Source organism: Phasianus colchicus, chromosome 24 (genome assembly GCF_987193195.1).
Source record: "Phasianus colchicus chromosome 24, bPhaCol1.hap1.1, whole genome shotgun sequence".
Lineage (NCBI taxonomy): Eukaryota > Metazoa > Chordata > Aves > Galliformes > Phasianidae > Phasianus > Phasianus colchicus.
This window is the reverse complement of record NC_143459.1, coordinates 5869463-5897461: the sequence shown is the minus strand read 5'-3', so window position 1 is coordinate 5897461 and position 27999 is coordinate 5869463. Positions and strand designations below refer to the sequence as shown.

General features: G+C 49.2%; 1 protein-coding gene across 7 annotated transcripts; it reads right to left on the bottom strand.

Annotated features, from left to right (window-relative positions):
* Positions 1-53: 53 nt before the first annotated feature.
* NFYC (nuclear transcription factor Y subunit gamma) lies at positions 54-27989 on the bottom strand. Of its 7 annotated transcripts, none has more exons than XM_031594818.2 (10): positions 27833-27989; positions 16437-16549; positions 13302-13373; positions 11710-11823; positions 9809-9904; positions 6546-6719; positions 5595-5732; positions 2142-2249; positions 1375-1434; positions 54-906 (listed from the first exon to the last, which is right to left on the bottom strand). In XM_031594818.2, the coding sequence occupies exons 2-10, from the start codon at positions 16539-16541 to the stop codon at positions 787-789; spliced, it is 987 nt and encodes a 328-aa protein (XP_031450678.1). In that variant the 5' UTR covers positions 16542-16549; positions 27833-27989; the 3' UTR covers positions 54-786. The 7 variants fall into 7 exon arrangements, with proteins under 7 accessions (XP_031450678.1, XP_031450684.1, XP_089980350.1 ...); XM_031594824.2 differs by lacking the exon at positions 27833-27989 and adding an exon at positions 26439-26457; XM_090124224.1 differs by lacking the exon at positions 27833-27989 and adding an exon at positions 26439-26457 and having other exon boundaries at positions 54-903.
* Between the last annotated feature and the right edge of the window lie 10 nt (positions 27990-27999).

The following is a 27999-nucleotide window of genomic DNA, read 5'->3' as shown; positions in this document are numbered from 1 at the left end:
CGCTGCGGGTCCAGGCTGCTGCCAGGCTCTGCTTCTCAATGAAAGGGCACACGTTATCTTACAAAGGAAATTTATTTTGTTTGAGGAAGCTTATGTTACATGCATCGACCGAAGCCAGTACAACAGTGAACAGAGGGGCTGGGGTTCATCAGCATTTCTGGAATAAACCAGGTCAAATTCAAGAATCATTTTGTCTTTAGAAAATACAGTCATAATACAAGGAATGTTTTTATTTTCACTTTAATTACTCTTCCTCTACTCCCTGCCCCCTAGCTGCATATATTCAATGCTCCAGCTTACCAAAAAAGGAGGCAGGAGAGGGCAACCTAACACACATACACGCCCCCCCCCTCCCACCCGTAACAGACCACTGAGATGGTAGGACTGAATCTAGCTCTATTCAGGGAGAAACACAAACAGAGTACCAGGAATAAAGCTCTTGCAACAAACCAGACATGGTACCCTTTAATGATTTCACCAGATAAAAACCTTTTACACGTTGTTCAATGAGATGCTACAAATTCCATCAGTTCTCTTCAGTTTCACGGGCTTTGAACAAGCAGCTGAATACACTGAAATATTGACTTCCAAAAATAAAAATCTTGCATTCTTGTCAGTGTCTGCTGGATATGCTCTCATACCCACCAGAGGAAGGCGTATAGTGCACCAGAGACTGCAGCCTACTATAGGCTTACTGTCAAGTACAGAGACACAGAAGCAATGTATTCCTCAGACCAGGTAAGGTGAAGGCTGGCACGTGTTTGTTTCCCCACAGAGTGACCCTGCTCAGTCCCCTGTCACCTGTGTGGCTTGGCCATCCGAGCTCTGGTTGGTGGACTGGATGAACATGGGCTGTGTGATGTCCTGGCCTGCAGGCATGGTCACTTGCTGGATCTGGTAGAGCTGCTGGCAGACAGAAGAAGGGGAAGGGAGGTCAGTTCTCATCACACACAGCAGTGCTCTGCGCACAAACCCTGAGCAGCTCTCAGGTCTGTGTAAAATCTGTCCCCAGAACCAGACCATGAATTGCCAGTAGACATTTATCACTAAATCATAAAGTAATTCTGTCAATTTCTGATGCCCAGCTGAGTTCGTGCTACTTACAACAGCCAGGCTGAACATTAAGGCCTTTATTTGTAAGTTGGTTAGGACTAAAATGGACTGCATTAATCTGGAGCAAACGCAGAACACTGAGGAATCCACCTGAATTAAGAGTGGCACAAGATCCACTATTCTGCCTCTGGTTCAGGTTTGGCTGCAGCAGCAGTGCTTTACCTGGAAGAGCTGATTTGCCAGAACACACACAAACCCAAAGACAGTCCTTTCAGCTTTGAGTCTGAAGGGATGCAGCACCAACACACCCCGAGCCCTTACCTGTCCGTCTGTGAACTGGCTGAACTGCTGCTGTCCTTGTTGGACTTCTGTCTGCGTTATCTACAAGGACAAGAGAAGGAGAATCAGTGACAGAGCTTTGGAGAGGGTCAGAACCCCACAGACAACATTCTGCTGCAGCCCTTCAAGAGCTTTTCCACTCTTCCAAACTTCACTGCCCCACCGTGTGGTGGGACACATCCCAGGCCAGCAGCCTGCGGTCATGTTGGTGCTGACTGCAAGTCAGGAACAAAGGACATGGGATTGAGTTCTCACAAAGCATGTCCTCTGGCTTTCACAAGGAGAACGTGGCCTCCAGGATCTCAGAGAAGCAGCAGCCCTCCTGTCCTCTGAAGGCAGAGCAGAATCCCTTAATGAGCAGCCCCAAAGATCATGAGCCAACCTGCTGGCAGCAGTGCTGGCCTTGATGTGTCACTGCTGCAAGGCTTTCTGAGAGCTCACGCTGCTGCTCCTCCCTCACCCAACCAGAAGAAGTAAAGAAAAGGCTGATGAACCTGCAACCAGCTCAGAAGCAGCAAGGGCTTTATGCAGCAAGACACACACACACACACGCATGCAGCTTTCACATACAGGTAAAGGAAACATCCGCTGCGCTCCTTGCTTTATTATTCTGATGAAGGTAAACAGGAAGAAAAGAAACTGAGGATCCCTAGCCCAAGAGTTGGTAAATTCCACCAGAATTTGCAGTTTCAGGAGTTAAGGAACAACACCATAACAGTAAATGCCAGCCCTGCTGTTGGAGTGCATACCTGCTGTGCATTGGTTGCAAGCGTCTGGATCTGCCCCTGGACTACCTGGGTGCCTGACACAGGTTGGGCTAAGCGGATATACTGCAGCTGGCCAGCATTCAACTGAACCTGGAGACAAGCGGAGGGGGCAGGGAAAGAAAATTAAACAGGTAACTGTGTAACCTGAAACACACAAACTTGCCTTCTTGTTTCCACAACAGAAGCCAGGGTAATAGATGAGACTGGGGAGCTCCAGCTGATCACCGGTGGGGGTGAGGAATTAGCACAGGGCAAGAGCCAAGTCCACAGAACTCCTCCAGGCTCTTGAAGGAGAACCATGAAGAAGCACAGGACTTCCTTCTCCAGGACAAAAGGCCAGTTAGTAGCTAAAGCATATTAAGTGCTTTGTTTCAGAGCATCAAGAACACTTATTTTCCCTTTTAGTCACCAGAATGCAGCTACTGCTTGATCTATCATTTCACATACAGACAACTCCTCCGAGCTAGCTGCACATCACGACACTCCTGCTACATGCTGCCAAAAACATAAAGAAAACACAGGAAATTTTCAAATAATTGAAGACAGTAGAGATGACAAAACTCAGGGATATCACAAGATAATATCTAGAGCCCTTAAGTGCAACTCTTCTTTACCTGGCAAAGGCCAACGCTTTGTGTCAGCGCTGTGTGTCACATTCCAATGCAAGTTCATTTATTTCCTACAGCCTGGATCTTGGATGCCTGGGGAGAGGGGTCTGAGCAGAGCCACCTTAGTAACCTCAGCTCTCAGTTTGGGTTTTCTGTGACAGAAGCAGCTAGTGGGACTAAGACACACTGAGAGGCAATAAAAAGGTCACCAGGTGATTGAGACTACCACTGAGTTCTTCATGTTGCACTGTTTAACTTCGGAACACTTTGATTCACAGCCTTACGGTGCATTACATACAAAATATTTTGAGGTATTTTTTGTTTTTAAGGAGGGGAAAGGAAGGCATGCAGAGCACCTGAACACCTTTAGTGACCATGGCTGGAGCCCCTGGCATACAGCCCTGGCACTGCCACCCACTGCTGCCTTCCCAGTTGTGTCCAAAAGCACCAATATTATTTCAGGATCAAATCAACTCCACACAAGCACACATTTCAGTGAAGAATCCATTTCTGCACTGAGCTCTGCCTGCTGAGCAAGTTCTCCACACTGCAGCTTCCTGCTTCCATTTCAACCACGCTCCCAACAGAATGGATGGAAGCAATTCACACACTGTTCTTCCAGAAATGAGGGCAACCTCCAAAGAGCCATCCCAGCAAGGTCAAGGCAAAGGCATGGATGAAATTTAACACAGAATTCACGTGGGCAAACAAATGGCTGCTATTTAATGGATGCATTTACTGCCTTCCTTCCAGCTTTACTCCGTTTGTTTAAGAAGGCCATTCTCCCAACACTTCTATGTTAGCAGATGCTACCAGTTCTGTGTTTCAGCCTTTTGCATTCGTGTTAAGGAAGATTTTGAGCTGAACCCTAACAGACAGCAGAGTGAAAAGAACTGCCAGAAGGTAACACTAATTGCACCAAGATAGGAAGGAGATTTAGGGGAGAAAGAATAAAAGAGGAGCAGAAAGAGAGCAGAACAGAGAGCAGCAGTGAATAGACCAAGGACTGTAACTCTGTGAATCCACACAAGGTGTGCTTCCCAGGCACTCTGCTCTCATGGTGAGTGCGTGGCTCCGTGTTCTGCTGTATTTCACTCGCTGGAAGCAAAGAAGGGAAAGGTGTTTCCTCCAGCACAGACTGTGGTTCTTCAACATGCTGCAATTAAGAGGAATCACATTAATTACTGTCAAGGCAGTACTTCTCCTAGGTACTGAAGTGAGAACTGTATTTCATTATAACACCCCTTCTGAGTTACTCTCTTTTATCATCTTACACTTATTAGGAACCCAAGCACTCCCCAAGACAACAGATGCCCACTCAGGCAGCAGACAGCTCCATCCCAAGCTGCAATTCCAGCAGCACCTGAGGACGGCCATGAGCCCCAGCTCTTCCAGGCTGCCAGGCAAGATGAGGTGGAAGAATTCTCCTGGCCAAAACCAGGTGCTAATTAAAAAGCCTCCAGTGGCTCGTTCATAAAGCACACCATCAATTAACACAGCATCACCTATATGGAGAACGGCATGAAGCATTTCCTGCAGAATGCTTCAGCCCCTTCCAAAGCTGCTTTATAAAGGATTCTTTCCCTCTGCAGATCTCCAGGTCCCTTTCCTGCAGGGACTTACAGCCTTTGGTGGAGATGACTGCGAAACAAGCTTGAACTTCTTTTATTGCCACTCTGTTATAACAGATTCACCCAGGCAGGGGTAGAGATCTCTATCCAAAATGCTTTTAAGTGTCCAAGAGAGACTTCCATAAAGAAAAGGAGGACAAAAATGCAAGAGAAAGGCAGTGAAGAACGTGGAGAAGAAAAAAGGCTGCTGGTGGTAAAACACCATGTTTGGCAAGCAGTGCTTGTCCCTCCTGGTCAACATCTGGTGCAGGAATCAGCTGAAGATTTCAGAGACAAGAAGAAGACGGAAGTGAACTGGGGAGAATCTGGCAGCATGCACAGCCTTAGCTTTCCTCGAGATGCTCTGTCAAAGCACAAACATCTGCCAAAGGGACACTGAGCAAATCTCGACCTGTGTGAGAGATCAGCTTTGCACAGCTGGGTAAGCCTCACAACAGCAAGAGGAATCACAAAGTGAAGTGCTCGTCTTGGTCACCTGTCTGACCTCTGGGACACTGGTTAAGTACACGGAACTGGAAGGACTTTATTGGTTTTTATTTTTAAGGGGTGTGAAATTTTTCAGACGGGAAGCAAAAGGCTCAGTTTTGTTGTCATTAGAAGCTACAAAGAGGGGGAAAATGACATTTTTGGACCCACGTGTTTACCCAGGACACATGCCAGAATTTACGACTCACTGTGTACTCAAAATCCCATTCTTAAGGCACAGCAGCCTTGTGTTAACGTGAAAGTGAGAAGATATCTTCTGGTAGCACAAAGCCATTCCTGCAATCAGCTCAGACTGTTTTGTAGAAATATTTTTTTGTAACATAGGAGTTGATTAATAACTCACAGATGGCACTTTTCCCACTCAGTCTGACAGGTCACAGCTCCAGGTTGCAGAGGCAGAACCGAGTAAAGGCAACACAAGTTAATCATGTTTTATTCAAAGCATGCTGTAGTGGAGAACTAATTTATCCAGGAAGTACTTCATGCACTGCTTCCTAATAATGCTATTTCACCTGTGGGGAAGCAGTGGTGGTGGGCACTACATGGCTTGAATTTATTTTCCCTCTTCACGTCACACCTGGATCATTTTCTCTCCCAGTGCAGGAAACACACTCAGTCCAAACTTCCTCTTACAGTTCAGAAAGCACACACACACAGCCCCACGCTGAAGCAGCTGCAGACAGCTCACTGCCAGCACCACGATGGCTTACCGGGATCTGCTGGATCTCCCCCGTGTTGGTGATGATCTGCTGCATGACTTGCATGGTCTGCCCGGTCCCACTCTGTGCCTGCTGGCTCTGTCCTTGTGGCTGGGCCTGCACAATCTGCACCTGCTGGCCTTCTCCCACCTGCATTGTCACAGGGCTGCATTCAGAACAGGGCTGAGGCCACGCAGTGCAGCACAGCAACAGGCAGGGCTGCTGCTGAGCCCCACTGCTCCTCACTGATGCTTCAGCCACCACAACAAGACCCACGTGAGCCTGGCTTTAGGGCATCCTGCACACTTTATAGTAACACTATGAAGAGGGAGTACAATTTTCTGATTGTACAGATAGCCTCTCTTTGGCACAGTTACTCAAGAGACAAGCCAAATATATTCAAGAAAACGCATGCATTTCAAACTGAGATTTCAGAGCTCTGAAGATTGCAGTGGCCTGGTGTCGTGGTTGGCACCTGGTAATGGGAGCATGCTTCCTGCCAGAGCAGTGCTCATCAAGACAAGCAAAGGGTGCCGTGCTAACCTCACCATGGTATTCTCAATGTGCTATTAATAAAGGCAGGGAGAGGAAGGGAAAAAAACAAAACCACACTGTAACAGTAACACCACCGACTGCATAGAAATAGAGCTCAAAAATCATTACAGCTTCACTTGCATGTGGAAAAGACAGAATGTATGCTATGGCTGTTGTCACTTGCTCTGGAGTAACAGTGCACTGCACTCCCACAAAACAGCATAACCTACAGCATAGAAAGTCAAAGGATATTTCTACTTTGCTCAGTGGGTCAACACAATTCAGCTGGTTATGTTGCAAAGGAAAACCCATTTCTATAGCACTACTGACTGTTGGCAGCAGTGAGAACAGGACACTGCAGTGCACGACCTGTAAGTGAGCCAAGGCTCCCCAGCACACTGCACAGCCCTGAGCTCTGCCCACACTCACCTGCCCCTGCTGTGGCTGTGCAATGATGATCTGCCCCGGCTGGATGGTGGTTGTAGATGTTGTGGTCTGCTGTCCTTGCTGCTGCCCCTGGACCTGCACTGCAGCAGGCTGCTGAGCAAGCGTGAAATAATACTGCACGGGTTCAGCTGGGGTCACAGCCTGACGTACCTCTTCCTGCAGCACAGCACAGAGTGGGTAAATGGGGAGGGAACCACCAGCTGCCCAGCCCAGCCACCACTGAGCACCCCCACAAGCATGAAGGTGCCTTCAGTGCCTCCTTTCTAACAACTCAAGTAACTCAAAAACGATTACACAAACCAGGTTTCCTCATTTATGCAGCTATAAGGAAATCAAAACCATTTCCAGTATCCCACATATAATAATGGAGTCACCAATTTCATTATGAGAAGCAAACGTATAAAATTACCATAGCTGAAATCCACACAACTCCTCATCAGCAGATTCCATCATCACCTGTTAAGATCTTAACACAGAATGAATTGCAAATGCACAAGGAAGACTTGCAAAGCCTCATCTGTCAGCAAAGCCTTCTCCTTAGCCCATGTGCCCAACACAAATCTTAGCCTAGCTCTGATGCCAAACCCCTGGGAATAGAAGCCATGCACTTGATGCACACTGCAGGGCCGTGGTTTACTTATTTAAATCCAGCTTTTCCAGAATAATAACAACTTTGTCTTGACAGCCTGATTCTGCAGGAAGCAGGGATATCTCATGAGTGTAAAGGAACAACAGCTTCTGCTCTAGCTTGCTGTCAGAAGCTGTCGTACTGCCATTTTGTTTCATCTATGGATGCCTTTGGAAGAGAAAAGCGCCTTATAACTCAAGATATCTCAGGCAAAGTAGATCTGGGGTGATTATGCTACGTGACAAGTGGTTAATGCTCAAGAATCACAACTCTGGAGCTCCAAAGGAGCACTGGACCCTGCACCCAGCAGAGGACACAGCTCACCAGATGTTCACTCCATGGCAGAAGGCGTAAACAATCCTCTCCCAGCCACCTCGAGTTCACAGCTGAGAGTGTAGGATGTTTACACGTGCTACAGCATGGTAGGGTCCACGTCACACAAGTTTGCTCCACTCCCTTGCATTAGAAAAGGCTTGCTCATGGCTTACCTTCAGTGTATCCAACTGGGCAGAAAAAGAATTTCCATTAAACAAAACTAGCGTACGTTGCCCAGATGGGCATCAGGCTTGGGTAGGAGAGCCCCTTCCCTTCAGTGCTCAGCTCTCAGAGGGACTCTGAGCCACTCAACAGATTTCTAACAGCACAGCAGGAAATGACACCCCAAAGGTTATGCTGTTGGCAGCTGGCTGTAATGAAGAAGTGACTCCTGAGCCTGGCCCTCAGCACTGCCCCACAGTACTGCGGCTGCTGCAGTCACTTACAGCACTTCTCACACACAGCAGCACACAATTAATTCCTACTCACTTCATCAAATCCTCTACAGGAGGGATTAATAATAAATTTAAGTATGTATTCAACAGGACAACTCTCCAACTAGTCATAAAACTGCAAGCATTAAAGAGTCATGGCTGTTTCTGTAAAGCCCAGTCCTTAGGTACACTATTTCTATAGAGCTCCAATCCTGCTGCTAGCTGAACCCTCAATTAAGGACACCAGCACCTATTCCAGGTTCAAATTTTCCTTGCTAGATGCAAAAACGACTTTAAATACAAATCTGCATGAAGCAGGCTATACCCCATCGTCGGGCATCTTTTATTTCCAAGCCATAGCTTCAGTTACCAGAGCAACATAACAGTCATGGTTCCCTTCTCAGCTCCTTCTCGTAACCAACACTAAGTTGTCAAACAGTTCTCTCCGTGGTAAAGCACAGATTGCACCCCCAGCCAAAAAGTGCAGACTGTCAGCCTATGGGCAGCTATTCTTCAGCACCGTGGAATAAGAGGAATATTTTCCACTGAAAAGTCCTAACCTACATTGGATTTCTCCATCAAACTTCTCCTGCCCTTAGCACTATTTCTCACGATTCAGCTGTGTTCAGAGTGAATCTTATGGTATCTCTGTATCAAACCAGATACAGACATGCTCCCACTGCAGTCACTTCAGTAGAACCGTGAGGACATAGCAGGTTCTGTTGGGATAGGAGAAGGGGAAATGGTTTCTCATTAAAAAAGGAGAGATGTAGATTGGATATAAGGAAGTCTTTTTCACAACAAAGGTGGAGAGGAGTGGCACTGGTTGCCCAAAGAAGTGTGGTGCTGTGCTCCTGGAGAGTCCTAAGGTCAGGCTGGAAGGGCTCTGGAGCTGTGAAGGTCCCTGTTACTGCAGGGGAACTGGAGCAGATGGCCTTTAAAGGTCCCTTCCAACCCAAACAATTCTATCATTTCGAGACGAAAAGTGAAACAGCAGCTTTCAAACTCCAGGTCTACAACAGGAGCACCATCTCTGTTCACAGTAGGTACTTCTTGTATGTTTGACTTATAACGGAATACAAGAAACACATCAAAGCAAAGCTTCCAAATAAAGCACTTGTCAGAAAGCTGTTTTACAGTTCTCCAGTCTTTCCAGTAGCACTCGGAAGAAGACATTTTAAGGACCACCTTGGACCTTTCAAAGACCTCCAAAAGTATCTGAAAACCAGCAGAAGGAAGCAGGCAGACACAGCCCAGCTGAGTGCTGGATCTGTCTCTGTGCACGTGAAGCAACACGACTGAGCTTCAGCCCCACCTCGCTGCAGTTTGGGCACCGTCTCACACACGAGGGTAACAAGTGCTCCTGGAGCAATGTCTGCTGGCTTCCACAGGACAGCAGCACCCAGGTGACTGCAGCAGCCTGCAGCTGTAAACATCCGACTGAAAGCTCCCGCTGACACCTCACAGCTTCCAGTCAAGGATGTTTACAGCAGCAATGACTGCCCCGAAGGATGCGGGGGGTGGTACTGCTGGGCAAAGCTGCCTGGATTCCTCCACGGCAGCCAAAGGATGCAGAGTCAGCACAGTTTTTAAAAGTTCATTTTTTAACAGTGGTAACGTTTGTTTTCAGAGCTGTTTAGAAACGTTTTTGTTGCTTCAATAAATGCCCAAGTCGGGCTTCTGTCATCACCCCTCTATCTCCACCAAAAAAAATTAAGAATCTGAAAACTACGAAGAATAAACATGCATAAGAAGGGGCACAAACGTGCCTAAATCTGAGACGCTGTACTTCTTGATCAGCTCTCTAATAATTAGAGTGAAACCACCCCACAGAAAGGACAGCCAACAGGGCAGCTGTTCTGTCTCACCTGACGCTTCGGAGGCTTCAGCTCATCTCTTGGGACGATGTCAATAAGAAAGTCAAATTGATCAAACTTTGTAATTGCCATGGCAATGTCATTCCTCTACAACAGCAAAAAGAAAAAGCAGTTTTCAGCTTGAGAAGCACATTTTGTCACGAGATAAATAAAGCAGAGCTTTTTAATCAAAGGTTTTCGTTACACTTCAGCTTTTACAGAACCTCCCCTAGGTAGAACCTACATGTTTGGTGAGAAATAGTATCACAGGATCTTATTTGGGGCAGGGGAATCCCGAGAGATGTTGAGAGAACAAGATGCAGCACGTGGAAGGGCAAGACTCTTAAGAGAAAGCAGGAAGATTAAAACACATAGTTAGCAAAGTGGCCAAAGGTATCAGAGAAAGGATGCACAAGAACCAACGAGCTTTTAAGAAACACTGGCAAGGCAAACAGCTTCTCAAAGCTGCTTTCATGTATATAAGGATAAAAAGTTTATCTAAATAAACTTTTCTTTCATATCTTAACCAAAAGAAGAAATCCAAACATGAGCATTAGGTCACAGTGCTGCAGACCTGAATAGAGGCAGCCAGCATAAGGCACCACTGCAGTGGGTTTGCTTAAGATCTCAAACAACCCCACGATTAAAAAAAAAAAAGAAAAAAGACTGAAAGTCTTAAAAAGAAAAAAATAAAATGCACTCTGTCATTTTAACATTCTAGCAAGCCATCTTAAAAAGCAGGGCTAACTCAAGAAGCTATTAAAAGCCTCATTTTCATTAACTGAAGGTAAATTTGTAAAGCATTTCTATGAACAGCGATGCCTACGCTGCCTGACGTGTGGTTAACATTAAGAAGACCATCAATCCTCACATTTCAGGCTAGCTGACATTTCCAAACCCTGCACTGCCTTGGCATTTAAGTGCAAACAATGATAATGCAGAAAGCAGAAGAGAGACATTTCTTCTGTTCCACGGGCAGCATATATTATAACAGCATCTTCACCAGGAAGAAAACTTTTATTGAACAGATGTCTCTCCTATTTCATTCTCCGTGCTGAGGACTGGGTTCAATCCAATTTCCTCCCATAACTCAGACCTCTCCACTCTAAATTTTTTCCCAAATACTTGATAAGCAAAGACTGCATTCCTCCAGCTGCACTGCCCATGCGGAGAGCAGCTGTTCTACGACGGCAGCTGCTGGGGAAGGCAAAGCACTCATAAGTTAAAACCTGGGTCAATTAAAGGTCTTATACACTAGGATCAGGATATAAGTGCAACTCTGAAATAATAGCTTGAAAGTTGTTAGCAGGACATGCCTGAGTTAACACTTGCTGCTTACGCAGTGCCTTGTCCTTGGTATGTGTATCAAATACACCCTTCCCACAGTAACTGCATTAAAACCTGGGTTAAGGAACTGGCATTGGCCTAAATTAGTGAAGATTAAGTGGTCAGACACCCATCCAACAGGACACCTTCGGGCTGGAATCAGTCTTGTCTGCTTGCCACTATAGCAATCCCTGCAGCAGAGTGTGGGAGAACCATTTTTGTTTTCATCTCTGGACGTTTATTGACACAAACTAACATCTACAAGCCTACCTTATGAGAATTACTACTGAAAAACAAAACAGCCAGAAGTCCAACATACACAGATATCCTAAGTAATTAGAGGAGGTCACAATTAGCAGACAGCTGCAGCTTTGTTTTTTTTTTTTTTTTTATATGGCTGTTATTTGTTTTTAAAACCAAGTTAAGCAAAACGCATTTAAGTAGCACAACCATAGTGGGCAATGTGCTTTGTACCCAGGTTCCTGGTGATAAAAGCCACTGTTTACAAAACATACCTCCTATTATGAAAACAAAGAGTTGGAAACAGTTTCTGAAGCTGCTGAAGGCCAGGTAGGAGCTGCTGTTACCTGCAGAGTCCTGCGCTTGTTGTCTTCTGTGTGGATCCAGGCCCTCAAAGTCAGTTCTGTTATGAATATCTGAGCTGCCTTGGCGAACAACACAGGAGCCTCAGCACTAATCATCTGTAATCAAATGTACACATTTTTTGAAGTTACTATCAAGATTCCGATGTGCAAAGCCATAGTCAAGGTAACTGCATAACGTTACTCAAATCTGAATGGCTGTGTTGTTTAACAGCAAAGTTTGGGAAATTTCCCCATCAGTGGATCCACGGGTCTGACAGTCCAAAGAGCCTCCAGTCAGACACAGTGCAAAAAAACTGACCACATACAGTTTGTCTTCAAAGCCTGCTTCATGCACACCTGGTCAATGCTACCTCTTCATGTTGGGTTATGTTGAGCCAGCAACTTGCAGCTCTGAATTGCACCAGGGTGTACTCAGCTGTGGGCATCAGCCAGCAGCTTCTGCTGGCAGTGCTGGGCACACACAAGTGATTCTGAACGAGGACAGAAGCTGAAGAGAGCCTGGCCCTTACTTTATAGTTGTAACATTAAGATAATCTGAAATGAATGTAGAAATTGCAAAGGAGGTTTGGATACACAGATAAAGACCATGCGCCTCACCAAATTCCTTTCCCTTAAAAAGCATCTCGCTCAAGTTTTGCTCACGTTGAGCAGTTTCATTATTAGCTGGCTTGGCATTAGTGCTGAATCCCCAGTACAAGCTTCTTAAATAACACCAGAAGGAATGCCAAAAGCTCTTTTCCCTCTTAAATCTCACCTTCCCTTCATTATCACAAACCTGGCACTCACTCACTTCAGACATAAATTGGGACCTGAGGGGGTTGGGTTCCTTGTGGCTGCAGGCTGAAAGAATAGCTCCCTTGGACAGGGAGACAACACACACCTTTTTCTGACTCTCATTTAACATTTAAAGGCTGTCCTAGGAGAAGGATGGTGTCACATTGAGAATAAGAGTGCAAGCCATTCTTTTCTCTCTTAGGAGAGCCGCGTCTGATGGACTCTTCCTCTTTAAACAACGGGAGGGTTGGAGCAGAGCAAGATTCAACATGCACTCAATTCTCCCCCCTTCCTTTTATTCTGCTAACCTTTCACCAGTTCACTTTATCAGATACAAGTCAAAGATTCGGCTCAAATATCAGTACCAAACCCATGTTACCTACCTAGGTTATTACTTTTCCACAGAACAGTGCAGCACTTTTAAGTGCTATCACTGTCCACGTTGAACCTTCTACAGCTTTGTGAAAGGAAGAGTCAAGAAAAACAAGGAGAGGTGAGAAAAGATGGTTCAGCACTGGGGAAAAAAAGCCAAGCAGCCAGGAAACACCCAGAATTATGCAGCAGATTGGTATTTAACAAAAGAAAGCAGAACTGAAAAAGTCTTTAGCAAAGATCCCAAGTGATCTTGTTCAGTTTAATTACACCAGGCCAGCTAACGGTGCATTCCAGTAATTGTTCTGTAAAGTACCTTAAAAATAATGATAAACAATGACAATAACAAGTAATGAATTGCAAGGAATTAGAGCTACAACATCCACCAAAAGGGTCATAAACACTGAAGACAAAAGCCATGAGAGTACCTTCACATCTTCATCTAGTTTCATTATCTTCTTAATCCGAGCCAGGGGCAGCTCCTGAACCCTGAAGTCTTTCTGCAGAGAGATCCACATTTGAGACTCTTTAGTGACACTTAACTGAAAACAGAGGTAAGAAAGGTTAAAACAAGCCGGTGTTGTTTGAAACTGAACCAGCTAAAACTCGATAGAAATAACTCATTTTCTTTGAGGTATGGCAGTTCCTCCTCAGATCTGAGCATTCCCATCCGCCTTCCTGTATTTCATACAGCACAGCAGTACTTCAGCCTTCTGTCAGACACTTGCATTTACAGTTTCACCTCAAAGTTGAAGTCCTTCTGCAGAACAGAATGTTTCTAAAGTTATAAATAGATGCAGAAATGTGTATTTGAAGCAACTAATTCAATTAGGTGTCTTAGGACTGAGAAAGCAATGGAATTTGCAAGGACTCACTAGAGGAAATGAAGGCAAATAAGAGCTGTGTTGCCATAGGATGAAATCTCTGCTCTACTTGCACTTCTCTGCTGCCCAGTACCAGTTTTAGTGCCCAGAGCCCTGCAAAACCTTGTCTACTCCTGTATTTAAATGGATTTCTTGCCATTTTCCAGCAAAGGGAACTGCTGACTCAGAATGGTGTAAGGATGGTTTAGGAGGCAGCGAGGAGAGGAAGCCATCACTGCAGTGAATCACCCTGCCCTGCTCACTGCTGGCAGCTGCTCAGCAACAGAGATGCACTGAGACTCTGCACGGGGATGCCAACACAAACCCCTGAGAAGATCCAAGGGGTGAGGGAAGCTGCCGAGCTTCACTGCAGCACTGCCCTCCCTCCTCTGCAGGTACAGAAGAACAAAAAAAATCCAGCATGTGCAGCCAACAGGAGCCCCTTCAAAGAGGGACAAAGGTAAGGCTGGAGCCATTGCACCAGGATTGCAGAATCCCTGCACACAGAGGGCTTCTACAAAATGTCTTCTCCACAAAAATGGCACAAAAAGTAAAAGGAAACTCTTCTCTCTTGGGAAGAGAGCGCTGCGAGACATGTTAGTGAAACAAAAGAGGGAAAAAAATACTGAAAATGCCATGTTCTACTGAAATAAAATACAGAAGCTGTATGTGGTACAGACAGCGCTCCGGCAGGGGGTGTGTTATTAATTTCTGTATGAAAATGATAGCTATGTATATATATCAGAACACACCAAAACCTTTGAGTTCTCACTCTGGAAAGAATCGTGGATGCGGGACTTGCAGCAGGAGGGCAGGACCCTGGTGTGGAAGGACTGGGAGAGGGCAGGCAGGCAGGAGCTGTGTCTGAGCACACACACATCAGGGTGGCACTTCCCACCAGCCACCATCACATAAACAAGTCGGGAGGTTGCTAGGGCATGAAAAAATATCCCAAAGATTTCCTTGAGTTTATTTTGTTAAGCTCATTCCTTTTTAAAGTGCCCCATGAGCTTTGGGCCTCAAGGAAAGATGACGACAAAATTCCTAATTTGTGAAACTCGTAATGGTGTTAATTATTTCACTTCCAAGAACGAGAGAAGTGCAAGCAGACACTTGCAGCTATAAGTGCACTGCACAAGGTGCAATGCTATTAAAACCTTCAGAGAACAGAGACAGTGGGAGAAACCAGAACAATTTAAAGAGCCTTTATTCCTTTAAGGCTGACAGGCAAATGTCACATAAATCAAAATCAATACACAAGTACCATGGTGAAGGGAAGCGTGACCACTGCTGGCTACTGCCCAGCACAACTAACTGTAGACACCAATTCTTCATCTTTTCTTTTTTCCAAATTAGGTCTCAATACTTTCCCAGGCCACTTCTAGCTAACTGAGGAGCTGCAATGCTTGAAGCCTAATTCTGCTTCCTGCTTCTCCAAGAGAATGCTACAGCCCCTTCGTCCCGCAGGACAGAGGACAGCCCAGTGATCCCAGCTCTCCCAGAGCAGTTCCTTTTTCCTTCCCTGCATTCCTGCCAGTGGTGGCACGTTGCAAACGCCCCAAAGCAGAGAGCTGTGCAAAGCAGGCCTTCATCACAGCTGCTCTCACCTGCACAGCACAGCACACACAGATGAGCTCCGAGGTTACTTCCATCCACGTGCGTGGCAGCACAAGATGCACACGAATGTCAGGGTTTGATAGTGCTGGGAACAGCCACATTCAGATGTTCTGCACTTCATCCTTTTCCCTGCTATCTCTGCTCCAGTGTCTCCAGTTAATTTCCAGTGACTTCCTACCTTGCCGTGCAATAAATAGCTTCACATAGCAGTTAAAAATTAAGCTGCCCATACTTGATAAGCTGTGGAATAAACCCCTTTCATGTGGAGACAAAGACAAACTACAGCTCTTGAACACAAGAGTTCACCGCAGTAAAAGCAGAAAGTAATTAATTCTGGTTATGCATACAAAATTCTACATCTGTTTCTTCAATCAACTATCTGCACGCAGGCAGAAAAAAAAGCAGCTTATCTTCCAACTACTGGATTGGGGTTTTCACTTTGAACAGCCCGTCTTCAACCAGAGCTCTTTTGTTTTCACTTGCATTACAAGCTCAGGATGTGCCTGCAGGACTGCTGCATCACAGTCATCTCTCCATCTCTCTTGAAAAGCCATTTTTTATTATATGCCCTCGTTCTCAGGCACATCTCTTCTGGGGATGGAAAAATAGAAGCTACTTAGTCCAATTCCTATTCTCAGCCTCTATGTGATTTTTTTTTTTTTTAATGAAATGCCTTTAAATTAATAAGGCACGTGATAACGATGCACTTGGCATTCAAGTGATTTTCAAGACTTCAGGCTTGTCAAAGGAGGCAGTTCTGAAAGAGCATAATTGTTCTATACAGAAAATGAAAACCAAAAATTCATTCACAAAATTGCCTCTATCTGCCAATAGCCAGATGTTTGAATTTATAAAGGAGAAGGAGGGGGATTAAGAGTGCTCTTACACGGAAGTAACTCTCATCACTTATTTTGTATTACTGAAGTTGAGAAGCAGCACAACAGCCTGCGCAGTACAGCGCGAGTTACAATCTCAAATCCCTCAACCTTCTGTTAGCTCAGAGCACTGAAGGCAGCTACACCTGTAGACATTCCGAAATCCACCACAGTTCTGTAGAAGCAACGTGACCACTGAGGCACTCACCACCGTGAGGTTGCGGATCTCCTCCATGACGCGGGGCCAGAAGGACTGCAGGCTCTGCTGGGCATCGCTGCTGCTGCCTGTGCCGAAGCTGCCATCTGTAGACATGCTGGAAACTGGGAGAAAGCAGAGCAAGCATCAGCAGTGAGAGAGGGATGCTGGCATCCAGAGTCCCAGGAATGCAGAAAGGGCCCAGCCTGGCCAAACAACAGGAGAACTGCCAAGGTATGGCAGGCCATGTCTCAGCAGCCATGTAAAGATACTCATAACCTCTGAAAGTGTTGTTGTTGTTTTCTGTTTATTTTTCCAAAGATTGTAAAAGAATATATATATAAAAAAAAAAGAATTGAAAACAAAAGTACTCTCCTCATTCTCTTATATTAGAGTTCTGTCTTTTCACAGGGACTTACAGAACACAAGCAGTGCTCGCTCACAGCCCACACTGCAGTGTGCACCAACTGGAAAGTCATTTACTCTAGTGCTTCTTACAGCCAACAACAGAATACAGCAGCAAATCCCCTCAAGGTGAAGAGACGATGTCAAGGTCAGCCTGGTATTATTTCTAAAAAGCTTAATTAAACAAATTCTTCTGTGCCTGTTAGAAAGGTGTCATTGTGCACAGACCTCGCTATCTGGAAGCACGGCAGGATGCCCAGCAGGCACCATGGAGCAGGCAGCCGTGCCCAGCAGGGTGCAGGACCTGATGTTCCCAGCACAGAAATGTTTGGGTGGACACCAAAGGAATTGGTGAGCACCTCTTGAGCGAACACAAGCACAGAGTCCTGTGTTAGTGATGCTAAATGCTCCTGGGGACACCCCAAGCAGCTCTGAGGTCCCCACAAGATGACAGGATGTACAAAGATGACGACCTCTGAGCCTCTCCTCGTATCCAGCAGCTGTGAAGAGAGCAACGGTGTTACAGCTTCCATAGGGAAACACCTCCAGAGAAGCACTGTGCATTACCATGGAAGGGCAGAAGACAGCAGCCCACACTCAAGCTGGGACATGAATGGCACAGCTCGTGTTGCTGCCAACCCTCAGCCCTTCTCCAGGCCAAAGGCAGCACAGCCTCAAAGCAGCACAACAGCACTGAGTCCAGCACCTACAAGTCCAAAGGAGGACATGCCATGAAATCCTATGAGATCAGGGAGAGGGACAGCGCAGCACCTCCTGCAGGCTGTGCTCCCCAGGCAGCCTGTGGGCAGGATCCTTTCCCTTTAACCACCCTGAGAAGGAGGAGCTGGGGGGAATTTTGACAGAGCACAGCAAGGAGGAGGGCACAAGATCACAGTGAAACAGGTGCTCGAGACAGGAAGAACTGCAGGCAGGGCACCTGTGGAAATCAGCGACTGACAAGCTGCTTGATGGTCTTCAACAATTATTTGCATTATAATGCCATCTGCCTACAAACGAAGATATTTCAAGTATTTATAAGAAAATACAGAGATAAATATTCTAATGAAAATGTAAAATTGGCCCTTGATCCCCCCCCGTGATCTGCATTGTCAAATACAGACAAAAAATAGTGTAGATACACAAATAGAAGCTAACCCTTTCTACCTGGCAATATTTCAACACTGACACTGGACAGGGTCTTTGCTGCAACTGGAGATGCCATTCATCCTGGTGCCAAGCCAAATCACTTCTCAGGGCTGACTCAAAACCACAAATGTCTTGCTTTCAGCCTGCTTAAATGCTGCACTGGAACGCAACAGAACCCTAAGAAGCAACAGGTTAAAAATGGAGCAAAGGGGAAGAAAGCTCTGGCATCAATACAGCATGACATGCAAGGGCAAATGAAGCATTGGGTGTAGGCCTCTGTCACGTTCATCCAAACTTGGAAGGAGGAGCTGGAAACGGTTTGCTTCAGTCACCCAGAATTTAAAGGGTCCTCCTGATGAAGGCACAGAATTCCCACCTGCAGAGCACACACAGGACTGGTTTCAGAACAGCAGTGAGGGACACCTGCTATGGAGAGTGAGTACTGAGCAGAACTGAGAGGAGACTGCCTATGAGCAGGCAAAAGAATTGCCCACAGACTGCTTTCTTCATAAAACTTACAGAAAGAAATAATGGCAGACTCTGAAATAAAAGCCTAAGCAGGTGAAAACCACTAAGACTATTCCAGTTCTTAGTTCCTACTAGGAGAGATACATAAGGGACCTTGAATATTCTTGCAAACACTAGAGGAAGACTGTAAAGAAAACAGAAAAACCCAAACTTCCATGCAAACCTCAGTGTTGGCTCCACGAAACCAACTTTAATAACGGAACCATTCCTGCACCATTAGGTAAGTTCCTTCACCCGGGGGAACTGCATTCCTGTGTTTTAAGAATGCCTCCTATCAGGAATAGCACCAGCAGAAAAAACACCGCAGCGCAGGGCTGGAGATAAACCCCCTGAGCTACTGGGAAGGCAGCTCCTGTGGGCTCATGGGATCAGCATCTCACCCTGTTTATCTGCTTTGATATGCAGGGAACTTCGACAGCTGCCTTCCACTTTGCTTCCCCCACCCCAGGATTTACTCCTGTGGATCCCCACAAGCTCCAGGCTCTCCCAGCTCATCCTGCTGCTGAATAACAGAGGCTCAAACCCATCTCACATAACTCCATTAGGCACAAGCAAATAAATCCCAAAGCCCAAGGCCTCCAAAGCACGCACCAGGTAAGAAATAGGCATGTAGGAATGGGCTGCATCCACCTCGACACCATGCATCCCCTCTGCACAGCCCCAGGGTGCCCCATGAAGGATAACATTCCGTTTCCAGACACAGGGAAAAGGAGGCCAAAATGCTGAGGCCTGGACATAAAATGCCTGGAGGTGATTACAGAGCAGATTAGCCAGCACATCTCAAGAACTAAGGCAGCAACACTTTGCAATTAAAGCTTTTCTGCTCACCAGAGCAGAACACCTTTTGCAGACGTTAAACTTACAAAACCCTGTGGCAGCTGACAAGTGCTTAAGGACCTCACTTCCTGGGAGCACAAAGCAGCCATGAAGACACTGCTGCTGTCTGTGGCTGTTTTGTTTTTAAATAGAGCCCCAACAAGGATCTTTCTTTAATGCCTGGGAAGGGGAAGCAGCCAAATGAAGCCATCTCCCTCTGGATGCCTTGATGCACATTCAAGCAAGAAGTTGCTACTGGCAACACAAGCTGCAGAACAGCTGCAAACTAAACTCAGAGCTCTGATCTTGCAGTTCCACCTGGAGCTCCTCAGCTGGAAGGAAGTGGCCATACAGGGCAGGAGCTGGGCACTGCCACAGAGCCAGGCACAAAGACAGCCTCCATCTCCCACCTCCAGCCCCAAGCAGGCCATGCCCAGCAGCAGCTGAACAAACCAGGTGGGTGGAGAGCAGATCTAAATGCAATTTATCCAAATATCTGAAGGGATATGCAAACCAAAAGCGCTGGAGGGACGTGCTGAGAAGCTGTGAGGCTCTCAGGGAAGGAGGAACCAGCTCCCACCACCAGGCACCTGCTGCTGGGCAGAGCTGGCAGGTGCTTTGCATGGCACAGCGCTGCTCCCAGCCTGGCTTGATGAGAAACAGCCCATTCTGCACAGCGATCCATGGCAGCAGTTCCTTCCCAGCACCTTCAGGATGTGGCTCAACCTGCAGTGAGATGGAGGCTGTAAAGAAACAAGGCAGAAGCACAGATAAGTGCTGTGCCTCAGCACCCCCAGCTGCAGGTACAGAAGTATTTGTTTAAACTGAAAACTGCCATTGCACGTCCTCCCCCCATAAGAGTCTATCACCATTCCTCTGTGGAATTGTCACCTGCACAGACAGGGCTTTGAAGAACCACCACCCAAAAAGCCACACGACCCTGTTGGTTTTACACTTCCTATCACACAAACTCATGAGAAGCCTAATTATTAGGAAGTGGCGTTACAGAAAAAAAGCAGCAGTGCGTTTCCTTTCATGTTACTATTTTTTGATATAGCAAAGAATAAAAACCGATGCCTCTGCACACAGCAAAACCCTGAAGTATGAAGAACGGATCCACAGAGCTGAAAAGTGAGTATGTGGAACAAACACTGCTCTGACATTCAGCACTGCTTCCAGCACGACGCTCTCACTGCAGCGCTCTGTTTTGGGAGCCTGTCCCTTGATTAAAAAGTAAGATGTGCACAGCCCACTTGCATATCTAAAGAATGAGCTCTGCGTAGCAAGAAGTGCCAGACACCTGATCCTGCCCAAATCAGGAGGAACAATCTAGCGACGCTGAACTAGTTTCACAAGAGGCACATACAGGTTTACACGAATCCAGTAACACATTTCTGTAAATGGTGGCAGAGGAGGAGTCTTCAATGCATGACAGCCACGTGCCAGCACCCCCTGTGAGATCCTGCTCTCATTACGGCCATTAGGGCATCCACGGGAGCAGCAGAACCCCCAAACAGAGCATCAATCCAGTTTGGAATGAGCTACAGCAACCCTGAGACTGGGCAGCCTTTGTGATGGCTGATGCTGAGCTGACAGCACACCTGCATGCTGCGAGGAGCTGCGTTGCTTCGTGTGCCATCACACCCTGTGCAACCTCACTTTAAAACAAACCTTTGGAAGTCGTGCCAACAGGCTGACGTGCTGCCACTGAGATGCCTCAACTCACCGCACAGCTCCTCTGCTTTGAGAGCCACTCAAGATAACATACGTAATCTTCTAATTCCCATCCAAACCTCCTTTCCTGAAATAAGGTCACGTTTATTGCAATTCTAAGGAGACATCATGTTTATATGCAATAGTTTTTGAAGCAAGATCAGCCTTGAACAAAACCAACCAAACAAAAACCAAGCAGGAAGCACAGATAACAAGCAGGACATTCCAGCCAAGAGCACACCCAGGCTCCATGTGCTGCTCTGCACAAAGCATCCAGACACACATATACTTAAGTGTGAGCGATCAAAACACAGCAGCACAACTTCACCCCTTGCAGCACACACACAGGCTCTGCTCAGAGCTCAAACTGCACCAGAAAATGAACTTCACGTGAGCTGAATGGATCTGACTGATGCTCAGAAAGGGGCAAAGACAGCAGGGTCAGCACAGTGACGTTCAGCACACGGCAGCACCAGCGATGCTGCTGTTACTAAAGCATAAAAACAACCACTTTTAACTGTGGGTAATAATTACACATCAAGTCACAGCTAAAATGGAGGCCAAAATCATTTACCCAAGTGATGTGGGAACTCTTCTTTCTGTAGAACAGTCCTGCAAAGCCTTGCAGGCAGTGGGAAAAGGCCATGCTCACAAACCTACAAAGATTCTCAAGTTCTGCTCTCGATGAAAACAAACTTTCAACCTCTTACGAGCAAATTCCAGAGGTTTCTGCATAACCACCATAATTCAGAACAAGCACTTCCTTCCAGTGTGCCATTATAAGAAGCTTCTGCAACCCCTTGGTTTATTTTTAACCTTTCCTTCTTGCAGCACTGCACACAGCTGGTCCTGTCACCCTGCGATGTCAGCATGGAGGATCATCCCGGGCTGGATAAGGTGTACATTTGTAGGTTTCTCTTGTTTGATAAAATGAAAATTGACCACAACAGACGGGGTAGTTGAATGCTGGACTGTTACCTGTGGAGGATACAGAGCACATCTTGCTGCAGGTTGGTAAGAAAAGGCTGCACAAACAAGTCAGAAAGGGCTGAGCTCGAGTTGCTCTTGCCTCGGGGCAGAAAAACAAACAAGATGACCTCTTCAGGTGCCTTCCAGCCCTTTCTTCTTGAACTACTTAGCAGTATATATTTTATCTTCAAAGCACTGTTTGAACATTAACTCCCTCGTACCTCTAACGCGTTACTTGTTTTCATTCCTGCGAGGCACAGCGTTTGATTTAAGCCCAAATCAGCTGCAACGCCAAGGAGAGGCTCTGATCTGCATTTCTACCAGCACCCAACTCCTCAAACTCCAATGGTTTCAAACTGCCCTGCCCACCAGGCACGCTGCCCACGTGCCCCATGTGCCCTGCACCAATCCCGTGCCCATTGTACTCCCAGCACAGCCCCTGCCAGCTGCTTTGGGCAGGCTGGGGCTGGAGGAGCACGGCTGGACTCGAGGCGGTGCAGCAGCTCCTGCAGAGGGAAGACAGAACAGAACATCCCACTGGCTCCATTCACACAGAGCACAAATTGACCAGAGAGCTCCTCCTGATATGGAATTACAGCCCAAGTCTCACAGAGCTGCACAAAAGCTTCAACGAGCTCCAGGCTGTCACTGGATGAAGAGCTGGCACTTTCCATGCAGGCTGTGCAGGATGAGAGCCACAGCGCCATGCTGCCCTGGGTGTGCAGGATGGGAGCAGCCACAGGATGGGCACTGCCCTGTGCATGCACCCAGAGGAACCACAGCACCTTGCTTACTTTTGTACAGGACACAGCGTGACCCAAAGGCAATGACCATCACAGGAGGTGGGACGGGGCAGTCTCAGGCTGCTGTCAGCTGGCTTCACTCCTTCAGGACAGGAAGATAACAGCAATCACACTCACCCTTTTACAGAAACCTGAGGTCACTGCAGCGCAGAGCTACCTGACAGCACTGCTAAAAGCCCAGCAGGGCCGTGCACACAGATACACCAGGCTGGTAGCACAACCCCCAGCAGCGCTGCATGGCACAGAACTGAGCTTCAGCTTGAGAGCTGCCTGCCCACAGCTGCACCGAGTCCAAAATTGGGCTGCAAACCTTCAACCACCACGTGGAAAATAACGCCGGCAGAGTTTTCTTTTGGAAGGTAAAGCAAACAAAATAATCTGAATTGCTGTTTGCACTGGTTATTTTACTTCCCTTTCTTCTTTGAATGAAAGAGCACAAGGGTCACACTTGATATTTGGTATTTCAACAGTTAAACACTATTAAATAGTTGCTCATCTAGGGCAGTTATGCTCCAGTTTTAATGCAGACTTAAGCGTTGTGTGTTTCTTTGCTCATCTGCTGCACTTTTAGGCTCAGTCACCACCGTCCTGCTGGAGAGGGAAGAGGGGAAGGCAGAAAGAAGGATTAAAAGCACACCTAAACAGCAGTGAATGGCAAACAGGAGGTGATCACAAACCCCTGTGACAGCTGTAAGCAGAGGGAAAGGCTGCGCCAGCTCTAAGCACTGCTTCTGAGAACTTTGCTGCTCTTGGTAGAAAAATGAAATGAACACACGGCTTTTAGGGGCTGCAGGGCTCTTTGTCCTATAGGGATTATTAGAACATTCGATGGTCTTATTTCCTTCTTTACTCCATTTCATGAATTAAATTAACAAATGGCATCTAACAGAAATTAAAAGTAAGGCTCAAGCTTTTTGCCTCCCCAGGTCAGAAAACCTCACTTAAAGCACAACCTATAGTGCTCAATGGGCAGGCAGAACGCTGTCATGAGGCCTTTATTTTTTTTATGATCTCGTACTATAAACACCCAAATCTACACCCCTGTGGGTCACCTTCAATGAATAAAGAAGACAGCTGAGGGTGACCCACTTTGACTCATCAGGCAGTGACCAAACAGGACGTCAAGCCATAGACAACAGGAGAAAATCCCCACAGCGACATCTCAGCACGCAGGAATTCTTGGGTTCTGAGCAATACACAACAGGAGCTTCCTCAGCAGTACCCAACGTCTGGTCACAGACAATGCCCCCACAGCAGTTCTTTGGCTGCTCTGAAGCACAACAGCAAAACAAGAAAAGAGTTGAAGTTAACCATACCAATCTGATTCACTTCCAGTGCAGGCAGCTCCATTAAGCTGCTTCCTGGACCCACACCACTGGAATACAGATGTCACGCTGCATTACATAAATACCAGATCCCAGGCCAATTCAAGGAACCCAACAAAACAAACACCAGCACCAGCTCTGAAGGTGACCTCCTGCAGGCACCCACCAGGCTCCGAGTGCCTCAACCCATAGGCAGCAGCTTCCCACAACAACCCTGCGTCCTCTAAGCCTTCCCTGCTGGTGCTGCCAGCTGCTTTAGTACAAGAAATAACCACGGAAAAGTCCTCAAACGAAACCCAAGGCCTGGTTTGTGGGCCTGCTCAAAGCAGGGACCTTTGAGGCACGGAGAACACAACCCAACCCCACAGAGCAGCACAGCTGGGACATGGGAACCTTCCCTCCATACCATGGGCTACCAGAAGGTCGGAGCGGGCAGGATGTGTACACAAATCCCTTTTCAGTGCTGGGAGCTTCATGGCTTCTTTTTTGCTGTTCTTCTCCCAGGAAGATCAAGCAGCACCTACTGCTGCACATCCACAGCCTCCTGCAAGCTCAAGATCTGAAATACGATGAACGCTGGGTGCAATGAAGACTCTGGCTACCTCTCAAAAGCATGGAGGAGTTGCATACATCCAAAATACGTGGAAAAAAACAGCTTAAAATGGCACATCTCTACACATAGAGGCTAGCAGTGACCTTCTTGCTGGCAGCAACACCCAGATGCCTCACAGCTGCTTCAGGTGCTGCTGCTGCTCCCCCACCAGTGACCTGGAGCAGCCACTGGTACCGACAGGGGATGGTTTCCCTCTGCCCCTTTCAGACATGAAACCACATGAAGTCACAGGATGCTTGAGTAAGGGCAATGCTTCTCACTAGCTGTAATGGAATTAAAATACCCAGTGACACTCAGAGGCTGCAGCAACTCAAAAAGCACTCAGGTTGCAGCCAGAGCCCAGTGTGGTCCCTCAGTTACAGGTGGCATCACTGAGGCTCGAGCTCAGGAAACGCACCCAGCTCTGACATAAGATGCACAACGTAATTACCTCCAGCTCTCAGAACAGCAATTCTGAAGCCAACAATTTGCAGCTGGAGAACAAAAAGCCCTGAAGAGGGCTCAGAGCACCGGGTTGTGTCCTGCAGCCCCACTGGCACCTCAAGGACGTGCCAGCAGCACCCAACATCCCGCTGCAGTGCAGGGCGAGGAATGCCTGCAACGTGCACTTAATGCTGAGCTGCACACCATTCCCCATGCCCTCGTTGCCCTGGGTGAGGGGAGCAGCTTCATTTTTCAACTCGCATTCTTTTTTTTTTTCCTTTTTCCCCCAGCCAAAGTGCTGTCAACAAACTTTGTCCTTCATTCTGGAGGCCGGGAGCCGCGGCATCTCAAGGTCACTGCTGCTGATGTGGGGAGGCCTCACTCGGGCACTGGGCTGCAGCTCAGCACCGGCTCTAGGCCCAGGCTTGGTTCCCCCAGGGCTGCCCGCTCACCCGTGTGGCTCTCAGCTCGCTGGCCGTGCCGTGTGCCCAGCAGCGCTCGGCCTCTCAGTGACCTTCAGTGTTCGGTGGCAAATGGGAGAGAAAACAAAAGGGCTGCGGGCAGGAGCCCGAGGGCGGCTGGGGGCCCAAAGCCCACGGTGCCGTCGGGCCGCAGAGGCCGGGCGTCAGCGCCGGCTCCCGCATCCCCCTTTATCTCCCTCCCCCTCCCCCAGCCCCACAGCTCGGCGGGCACCGGGGGAGGCGCTGCCATTTTGTGCCCCCCCCTCGATCCACGCTGCCGGTTGGCGGCGCGGCCCCGCGCACGGCTCAGCCCGGGATGACCCCTCCGTTCGCCCCCCCTCCTCCCCGACGCCGAGGGCTCAGCCCGGGGCACCGAGCCGCGCCCGCAGCCCCGTCCATCGCCGCGGAGGGGAGGCCCCGCGCGGTGCCGGGCGGTGCCATCGCTGCGCTGTCACCGGGCCGCGGCCGCCCCCCGCCCAACCCGCGCGGCCCCCGCCAGCGCCACCAACTCACCGGGCCGCGGGGGCTGCCCGCCGGGCGGGACGGGATGATGCCGCGGGGCTGCGGCCCCCGGGCGTCCCGGTCCGGTCCGCCATTCCTTTGTCTTTGAGCTGACCCCTGCCTGCCGGGACTCCGCGTCCCCGCCGGACCGGGGCCCCGGCCCCTTTAACAGCCGCCGCTCAGCCTACCCTGCTGCGCCCGCCCCGCCGCGCCCATTGGCTGAGCGCCGCCGGGGGGAGCCGCGACCCCGCGCGCTCATTGGCTGCCGCCGGCGGCTCGCCCCGGCCGTCCGCTTCCTGCTTTAAAGTTACCTTGAGAGGCAGCGCAGGGGTCAGAGCGGCGCCCGCCCGCGGCCCCCTCGGCGGCGCGGCCCTGCGGCCTCCCCTCCCGCTCGGCGACGCCTATTGGCCAGCCGACACGCGGAGGGGGCGCGCGGCGCTGCCGATTGGTCAACGCGGCTGTCGCTCCCAGCAACGCCCGCCCCCTCCTCCGGCGGCGCGTCACGGGGCCGCGCGGGAGGGCGGAGCGCGGAGCCATTCCCGGAGCAGCGCAGGCCCGGGTTGGCGGGCAGCGCTCCGGGGCCGCCGCTCAGAGCACCACCCGCCGCTCGGAAGCGATGCCGGGAAATCGCAGCAAATAAAATGAAAGCGGAGGCTCTGCCTGACCTCTGCATCCCGCGGTCAGCCGGTACCCGCTGCACAAAGCCCAGCGGTCGCACGGGGCCGTGCAATGTCGGCAGCATCACGACAGGCTGCGCCCGTTCGTCACCAATGCACAAGGGACAGCGAGCTGCGCGCAGTTTTAGGCCAGCCACGGAATGAGGCTCAATGTAATAACAGCAGCTCTGTCCAAAAACATAACCTCGTTTAAAGAAGGCCTGGATGCACCTATCAGAAGACACGCAATGTTGCCGTGGGCAACAGCAGTGCCTGCCGTCTGATGAGCCAGGTGTGCGTGCTGTGTGTAGCACCACGTTTGCAGTCCGCTCTGCAGTGCACCGGAACCAGCTGAGACCCCCAGCGCGGCTGCCTGCAAACCAAGGGGCCACCGCCGCTGCCGTTGGTGCCCTGTGAGCGCTCTGAGCCGTGTGTCACACACACCGTCCCTGCCGGCTGGTGCGTCCTGAGCCTGCCGCTGCTCCACAGCCAGCAGACAGGGAACCGAGCCCACCGCAACAGCTGTTGGCCCTGGGCCGCGCTCCTGTCCTTCTCTCACGAACCACCACGTTTACGTTCAGGATGCAGCACAGAGTTTGAACAGCTCTGCCCGCCTCACGGCCCGGCGCGGCCCCTCCTAAGGCGTACGGATCAAAAAAAAAAAAACCAAACAAACAAACGAACTGGTATCGGTAACAACTGGTACCGGGACGCGGAACCGAGCTCTCCGCAGCAGGGCCCCGCCGGCCCACACACGGGCACGGATCCGCCCGGGCCTCGCCGCCCCCATCCCGCGCTGCGCGGGGAAACGGTTGGGCTCCCCGTCCTCTCCCCGGTCCGCCTCTCAACAGCCAATCAGCGCGCGGCTTCTTTCGCCCGCCTCCCACCGCATGGGCCAATCAGCGCGCGCGGCGCGTCTGCGCCAATCGGAGCGGCGCCGCCGAAGAAGGGGGAGGGGGGGGAATCCCTCGCACCGCCCCCGCCCCACGGCTCTCGCTAGGCCTCCGCCTCCCCCCCGCCGTCGTCCAACCCGCCCCCCATTCACTCACCGTGCCGGTCGGCGCCGCGACCTCCGCCTCCTCCGCCCGGCGGCCGCGCTGCCTCCGGCCCGGCTGGCGGGAGGCGGGAGGGAGGGGGAGGGGTGCGGCCGGAGCAGAGCGCGCGCCCGGCGGCCGAGAAACAAGATGGCGGCGGACCCGTGAGGCGGCGGGGCGGA